Source organism: Sorghum bicolor, chromosome 5 (assembly GCF_000003195.3).
Source record: "Sorghum bicolor cultivar BTx623 chromosome 5, Sorghum_bicolor_NCBIv3, whole genome shotgun sequence".
In the NCBI taxonomy this organism is placed as follows: domain Eukaryota; kingdom Viridiplantae; phylum Streptophyta; class Magnoliopsida; order Poales; family Poaceae; genus Sorghum; species Sorghum bicolor.
Genome location: NC_012874.2, coordinates 62,681,594 through 62,690,001, shown reverse-complemented (window position 1 = coordinate 62,690,001; position 8,408 = coordinate 62,681,594). Strand labels below are relative to the sequence as shown.

Genomic DNA, 8,408 nt, shown 5'->3' with positions numbered 1-8,408 from the left:
TGTTATTATTTAGAAGAAGAAATTCACCACGGCCTTGTTTAGTTTCGAAAACTGAAAAGTTTTCGAAACTGTAGCACTTTCGTTTTTATTTGATAAACATTATTCAATTATAGAGTAATTAGATTTAAAAAATTCATCTTGTGATTTACAGATAAACTGTGCAATTAGTTTTTATTTTTGTTTATATTTAATACTTCATGCATGTGGCGTAAGATTCGATGTGACGGGGAATCTTGAAAAGATTTTGGTTTTCAGGTTGTCCTGACGAAGTACTGTAATCCTCAACTACCGGGCCCATCCGACAGTGACAGGGGAACACACGACACAAGGCTACCTTCCCCTCCGCTCCAACTCCAATCGCGCGCCGCACAGCCGCCGCCGACCTCGCCGTCGGTAATGGCGTGGCTCGCGCGCTCCATCGCCAACTCCCTCCTCGCTACCGTGGACGAACCCGAAGCAAGCGACCCGGGGCCCTCGGCCTCCCCGGGGTCATCCTCTCCCCCTCGCGGCGTCCGCGAGGACCTCTCCGAGCTCACCGGCGCGCTCGCGAACCGCTTCCAGGGCCTCGCCTCCTTCCTCGCGCCCGCGCCCGCGCCCGCGCCCGATGGAGGCGGAGGCGCCCTGCGCCGGCCGGACCCGGCCGAGATCGCGGGCCGGTTCCGCGCCGGCCTCGCGCGGCTCCCGGGCCGCCAGGCCGTAGCGGATCTCGCCAAGATCGCGTCCTCGCTGCTGCCCCCTGAGGGCGACGCGGACTGGGCGGAGGCAGCAGCGGGGGTCACCGAAGAGGTGGTCGCGTTCGCGCGGGACGCGGCCTCGCGGCCCGAGCTCTGGCTCGACTTCCCCCTTCTCCCCGACGACGCCGACTCCGATGGTTCGTGGCTTCGTGCTATCCTTTCTTGCCTCCCCCAGATGCTCTTCTTCATTGGTCTCAGTTAAGATGTACTAATTGTCAGTTGCATTGTTGACATGGAGCGCAGATTTTGACATGACTGATGCGCAGCAAGATCATGCACTGGCCGTGGAAAGCTTGGCGCCAGAGCTGGCTGATCTGAGGATCGAACTCTGCCCCAGCCACATGAGCGAGGGCTGCTTCTGGAAGGTATACTTCGTGCTGCTGCATCCTCAGCTCAGGAAGGATGATGCTGAGATTTTATCCACTCCACAGGTGATTTTCCTTGGCATCTTAAGTTAAACACTTCAATGAGTTAGTAATACAAGTTCACCAAGTACCTGAGGATTTTTCCTTGATGCTAGTTAACTAAGTTAGGCCTTGTTCGGTTGCATATGATTCATTTCCGACTAGGAACGGTTCCCGGCACGGATCGAGTAAATCCATGTCTGTCATTTGATCCAAGGGCTGGTTTTATTTTTGCAAGGTTTTATTCCCTTTCTATCAAAAGTCTTGTTCGGTAGGGTATGGAATCAATCCATTAGCTAAGCTAATTGCAATAAAATAGACTCAGCAAAATACCGGGATTGGTTCCACACCTCTTGACTCATGGATTGATTCCCGGCCTAAATTGGGCAGGAAAGACCAGGATGGACCAGGTTTCAAACCATGGTAGACTTAACCGAACACTCATTCCCACGTAAACATGGATTGCTTCCTGGCTAGGACGATTCCAAGCGGTTCCAAGCCATTCCATGCCGTTCCCGTTCGAAACGAACAAGGCCTTAGTTGTCTTTGATGATTCAGTAATAAGTTCACCTGTGGACCAATAACAGCCTAAAATCTGTTAGCCGAGGTGAATAATGGAATGTGAATCAGATGCAGGATTAGATTGGTTGTTAAATTGAGAATGTATTGCGTTTCACATTTTGATGTTTGGTATTTGGAATCATGGAAGATTGCGGTGGCAAGAAACTTAAGTGCTTGTGATTGCTTTGCACTTTGATTTGGTATATCTTGCACCTAAGGCTTTGTGTCCTGGTAAGGCAATCATGTTCGTTTGAGAACTGCGTTAGTATGCATGACTTGAATATGGTCAAAATGTACATAAGCAATTTGTGTTTTTACCAAAAACAAATAAAATAAAATTGCGTCATAGTTACGGGTTCAGAATGAGTGAGCGATCTGTGCAAGGCTAGGCACTTGCATTCTTCAAATGAAATGACGTTTGTTTGACATATTGTTGTTCGCTCTTTACGCTACCAAATGTTCCATCTGAAACTTGATCATTAGTTTGACACTTTGACCTCACTCTGGAATTTAATTTCAAACATTGATTTCTTCGATTTTCAACAATCATAAAAATATATTGGTTAATCATAACCTCATGCGGCACACTTACGCACATTCTCGAGCTTTGTGCTTCTGTGCCTGACATGGAACCTATCGTTTTTGTCAGATAAGATCATGAAGCCTTTAGTTATGAAGTGTAAGTGTCACAAATATGGTGGATTATAATGCGAATACCAACACCTCATTTATGTCATCTAAGCTAGTGACTTCCTACATTCCCTTCCTCCTGCCTAAAAGTGAAACTAGTTTGCATTCCTTTTTCTTTGGGTGGTGGGGAGTGCCTTGAGTGGAATATTGCACTAGGCCAACAGCTCACCATAGAATTTATAGCTAAATTTGTTCATTGTGATTGTAACAACCCTCCCTGGCATCTATGCTTTAGACATTGATATATTGACAGAAAGTCTAATGTTTCTGATGCTTTAGTAGTTTCTATTAAATTTCTTTCTTGCAAGTCATGATGGGCTACCCATCCAAATACATCCTTAGTTTTGAATGGGACTAGCTTGTTCTGTACAGCTCAAGTGTTTCGTTATATTCTACTAATTTTCTATAATAACTGAGTGCTTTGTCTGTATTTCTTTTGATTCAGTTTCTTCCTTAGTCTAATTTGGTTCCCAGAATGATGCTTTGCATGAGTCTGAGCTCTGAAGTGTGATGTTATAAAGTGAATACAGGAAACATGTCAAATAGCAAAAAGTCAGAATTAGCCATCAAGTGAATATTAACTCAACAAAAGCCATGGCCCATGGGACATAAAGTGCAATATGACGAAAATGATTAGCTCCTATTTTTGATTAATTCATTATACTTTTTAGTCCTCAGATGCATGCATGAGTCTTGAGGGGCAGATATATTGACAGAACATCATTTTCCATAGGTTCTCAATGCTTTAGTAGTTTCTGCTGATGATTTTGCTTTCTTACTAGTTATGATGTATGAACAGACATTTTATTTGTGCTGACTGCACAAAAGATAAGCTGATATCTACCAGCTCAAGACATTGTTTGCTAGCAGACTTATCAGTTCCTGATTGCCTTGGCACAGATTTTGGAAGCTAGAGACAAGTTGTCACACGATTTGCAGTACCGGACGAAGTTACAAGGCAGCTATGGAGACACCATACATGTGCCTTTCAGCAATGAAGATGGTGTTTTAGGTTCTCCTGTAGGTGTTTTGGGTGTATTAAAGGGCCAAGATGACTCCGCGATGCTGACATCTTTTAGCAACATACACTATGGCAAGCCACAACCAATCAACCAGGATATTCTATCAAATGATACAATCAGCGAGACCAGAGCTGTTCCTTCAGATAATATCAGCAGCAGTGTACCTGTACAGCTTTTGCCCATATTGAAAGACACTACCGTGGTCACACTATCTAGGATGGAAGAAAGCACGCACAATCTCTCTACAGAAGATGCAGCAAAAGAAGAACAGAGTGCGCAAATGTATGAGATACCATTGACGGACAACTCTGCCCCTAAAGATGATGAACAGAAACAGCCACTGGCTGACATCAGTGAGCAATCAAGAGTTGACATTCAGAAAACTGATAATGTTGAGGATGGCGACATCGAAGATGACGACGGGGATGAATGGCTCGAAGAGGAGACAGGTGACCCAGGAGACACAAAAATTCCAATAGCACATGATGAAGATGTATCTTTCAGTGATCTGGAGGAAGATGATGATGCAGCCTGACATCACTAGCAGGCTTGATCATACAGCTTAATCTGTTCTTCCTATGCCATTATACGATTCGATACAATTGTCTTGGTTGATGTCCAATATGTGGTCTCATGGGGATTTTGTGATTCACTCCCACTGTTTCAGAATTTGCGTCGATCACTTCTGTCTGTTCCTAGTGAAAATCATGGGTTTCCACGAGTCCTCCCTTTTCACTTTTCAGGCTGGAAATTACTGCTCCAAGCATGCAGTATTAGTGAAAGTTGTAGTGTGTACAGTGTCTAGGTTGTTTGATGGTTTGACTCAGTGCTCTGATTTCTCCAACATGTACCCCTGAACAATGCTGGTGAGGACCAATTTGACTATGTTATAGTGGGGGCAAGTATTCCAGCTCATACACAGTGACACAGAATAGAAAAGTAGTACTAGTATTATATTATCAGTATTTTGAAAAATTATGCGGTCCACAAAACATAAGTTAACCCATAACAATGTTATTATTTATATATATACAGAACATAACATAATTATACTACTATGAAACTGCTTTTATGATGATTGGACCCATAGTGTTCAACTAGGTATTATAAACTATAATCGTCAAACCATAATAACTACAAACATTAGTAACTTTCAAATATAACTATATGTGTAGATTTGTATTCAAAAGTACACTTTCAGAAACCACACAAATTTAAAATATTCTAGAAGAAGTTAATAGTCTCCAACCATGCAAAGTCAAATATGACCACGTACCAGATCGAGGGAGAGAGAGTGCTGCATACTCAGTAGGCACTGTCAGTTGGACCATTTTATTTACACATGCCAAAACGTGTTTTCATCCAACAGGACTGCTGTTACAGGAGTGAGTATACGTCAACAAAATATTTCTCAATCGGACAAAGCTTCATGTATGATGTACCTATTCAAGAAGTATCCAAATTCAAAGTGATCTGGTAAAGGAGAACAACCAGAAATTAGGCAGAATTTGGCCACAGCCAAAGCACCAGAAATTCTGGCAGAAGTAGAACGAAGCATCCCTTTCCTAGTTTTAATTTACAACCAAAAATAAATATCTTGTGGCAGCGAAACCATTATTATTGGCAGGTGTAACGAAGCTGGATGCTGAATTAGACGCGCACGCTTGATCGATCTGGTAGCTAATGGTTTCGCGCTTGATCGGTAGCGAAACCATTAGCTTAACGAAGCTGGTAGCCTAGGCCTTAGTTCGCGAAAATTTTTGGTTTTAGCTGCTATAACATTTTTATTTTTATTTGACAATTATTGTCTAATTGTGAGCTAATTAGGTTTAAAAAATTCGTCTCTCTAAATTATAGATAAACTGTGTAATTAGTTATTATTTTTATCTATATTTAATGTCCTATACATGCGTTGAAAGATTAGATGTGATAAAGCTTGAAAAATTTTGGAAACTAAACAAAGCCTTAACAAGTTTGGATTGGTGGTATCGGAAGCAAAATGAATTGAAATAAAATAAAAATGAATTAGGTGAGGCATAGACGTCAGGTCTGTGGGCTCTGGGGTCTACCTCGTTGTCCACACTGATGAGGTCACAAGTCAACTCGTACCATGAACATGGCACATGGGACATACAAGAGTCACAGGATTGTACTGCTGCTGTTTCTTGTCGCAAATTTTAATGGCAGCTTTTGTTTGTGGCATCAGATTATTGATGCTGAGAGGATATCTGTATGACGTTGATCCGGGAGGATTGCTAGATTGATTGATGGTTCTTCGATACGATCTTCCATGCATGGTTGTGTTACCATTGATTCTGGACACTTCAATTTGGGAATGTTTGATTCCAGTTTTAAAGGCTAGTTAACAACAACATGTTGACATACTTATGAACTATCGGTATCACTCATTAATACATGCATAGACCATTTCGTTCTTTCGAAAAAGATACACTACACAATTTCGTATCAAAACTGGAATTGGCTGTGTGCTTGTTCGACGACTTGTCTCTATGTTCAGGGAAGTGACCCTGACAATAAACTTGGGGCGAGACTCAATGAATCATCTTCCTAACCGTGCGCCTAAACTTAGGTTTGGTTTAGGAGGTGTTTGTTGAAGGTGTTAAAGTTTAACAGGTTATAGCTCTTTCGTTTTATTTGGCAATTACTGTTTAATCATAGACTAATTAGGCTCAAAATATTCGTCTCGTAAATTACTCTCTAATTGTGTTTTTAGTTTTGTAAATAGTCTATGTTTAGTACTTCATGCGTGTGTCCAAACATTTGATGTGACGGGAGTTAAACTTTACCAACCCAAACCAAACAGGACCTTATATTCAAAAAGTTTTTGTATTTTGATACTGTAACACTTTCGTATGTATTTAGCAATTATTGTTCAACCATGGACTAACTAGGCTCAAAAGATTCGTCTCGCGAATTGTAGATAAACTGTACAATTAATTATTTTCTTTATCTATATTTAATGTTCTATGCATATGCCGTAAGATTCGATGTGACGAAAAATTTTAATTTTTTTTGGATTGAGATAAACTAAACAAGACCTAATTGAGTTCAGGCGAGAATGAGATGAATGGAATGGCCAGTCAATTTCATAGACGCGTAGTATCTCATACTATCGTCCAAGGTAGTAAAACAGTAGTGGATGGAGCTATGGACTCGATCGGGGCCGTGCGTGCGTGAGATCTCGAGAGTCGAGAGCAATAATCATGCAGCCACTGGGAGTGGGACCAAACATTCCCATGTGTGTTGTACTAGAAGGCCAAGCGGCTAGCGGCCTACAATGCAAGGCTTGTTTAGTTCGGAAAAAGAAAAATTTTAAGTATCATATTAAATATGTCACCATATATTTGACGTATTAAATTACATAGCTCGTCTAAAAACTACGAGACGAATTTATTAAGCTTAATTAAATATGTTGGTTATTGTAGCAATTATAGCTAATTATAGACTAATTAAACTTAAAAGATTCGTCTCACGATTTATAACCAAACTGTGTATAATTAGTTTTTTTTCATCTATATTTAATACTTCATATATGTCTAAGATTTGATAAAATTCCTTGCCGTATTCCTACTCAAGAATAAGGGTCAAGAGTCAGCAGGAGTATAGGGCCTCCTGTCCCTGCCCCAGACAACTAGACAGGACATTAACAACGAAGCAGCATGCAATCAAGTTCGTTCGTTCACCAACTGCGAAGCTCGTACTACATCAGATCATCGAGTCGATCGACAACACCAATAATCAAACTGGAACCAATTCGAAGAAAAGCCGCAGCTTACATATACATGTATGATGCATATATATATATATATATATATATATATATATATTCACTCGATCGATCAATAACGAAGACAACACAGAGCCGCGCAATATGCACGGATCGAGCACACTACAACCTGGTACGGCGAGCTGTCTGTACCTACTGATGCTGGCTAGTTGCTAGTTGTGGCCTCCTCCCTGGGTGTAGATGTAGTCGGTGTGCGCCACCAGCGTCCTCCTCATCAGGCACTCCTCCTCGTCCTCCTCTCCTGCTTCTTCTTCTCCCCCTCCGGTGGCGGCGCCGCCGCCACATCGCTCGTCGTCGCCCCCCGCGAAGCTCGGCTCCTTCTCCTCGGACACCTGTATTGGTTAAATGTGTCAACACAATATTGCACTCCTCATCGACTTCTTGACGCCACGACCGTCGTTCCTGCGCGAAACATAAAAGCTAGCTAGGCTGGTAATGGTAGGCTTAACTCACCACAACATCTCTGTACCGCTGCTCTTGGCTTCTCGAGCTCGCTTCAGCCGCCACCACTACTCTCGCTGCGGCGGCGTGGCCAGCGACGACGGAGAGGAGGAGGAGAGACACCACCACCAGCAGCAGGACTGGTAGTAGGGCGGTTCGCCGTGGTGGTTGTGGCGATGATGATGATGGCGCCGCCATGGCCGGATGCAACCTGCAGGCCGGCGGCTCTCTATCTTGTTGGGCAGAGGCAGAGAGGCCAGCAGAGAGTGACCTCGAGTGGTTGGATTTATGGGAGGCGTTGGTTTGGAGTTGAGGGGAGAAGAGTTGAAACGAAGAACAGGTAGAGCGGGCCTTAAATACAGGAAGCCGATCGAGTGATCGACCCATGAATGTAGGTAGCCAGCAGGTGGGTCGCAGGCTCGCAGGATACGCCTACCTGCTGCTCAGTGTTTGGCTGATAGGGTGTGTTTGGTTGCATTCTACATGTCGCCATGGCTTAGTTGGGCTAGAAATTGAGTGTTTAGTTCGCTGAATAGGGTTTGGGGTATGGCCAGAGTTGGCTAGCCGTACTGGGATAGGCTGGCCAGCTTTGAAAGCCCAAATCGAGCTTCCCACTGAGCCGGGCTCTGGCCCCTCTGTCCCGTTCGATTCACCTCACGGTGGTTCTCCGCACCTGCTCTTCACACTTGCTCCTCCGCCGTGGCGGAGGGGGGGGGGGGGTCTCCTCCGGCGAGCGCCGCCAAGCGCG

General features: G+C 43.6%; 2 protein-coding genes across 2 annotated transcripts; one reads left to right on the top strand and one right to left on the bottom strand.

Moving 5' to 3' along the window:
- On the top strand, nt 301-4,326 carry LOC8061722. The gene is made up of 3 exons (XM_002450922.2): nt 301-871; nt 978-1,165; nt 3,290-4,326. The coding sequence occupies exons 1-3, from the start codon at nt 397-399 to the stop codon at nt 3,944-3,946; spliced, it is 1,320 nt and encodes a 439-aa protein (XP_002450967.1). The 5' UTR covers nt 301-396; the 3' UTR covers nt 3,947-4,326.
- On the bottom strand, nt 7,093-8,032 carry LOC8058622 (phytosulfokines 4). Its single transcript, XM_002449653.2, has 2 exons — nt 7,673-8,032; nt 7,093-7,551 (listed from the first exon to the last, which is right to left on the bottom strand). Exons 1-2 carry the CDS (start codon nt 7,856-7,858, stop codon nt 7,372-7,374), a joined length of 366 nt encoding a protein of 121 aa, XP_002449698.1. The 5' UTR covers nt 7,859-8,032; the 3' UTR covers nt 7,093-7,371.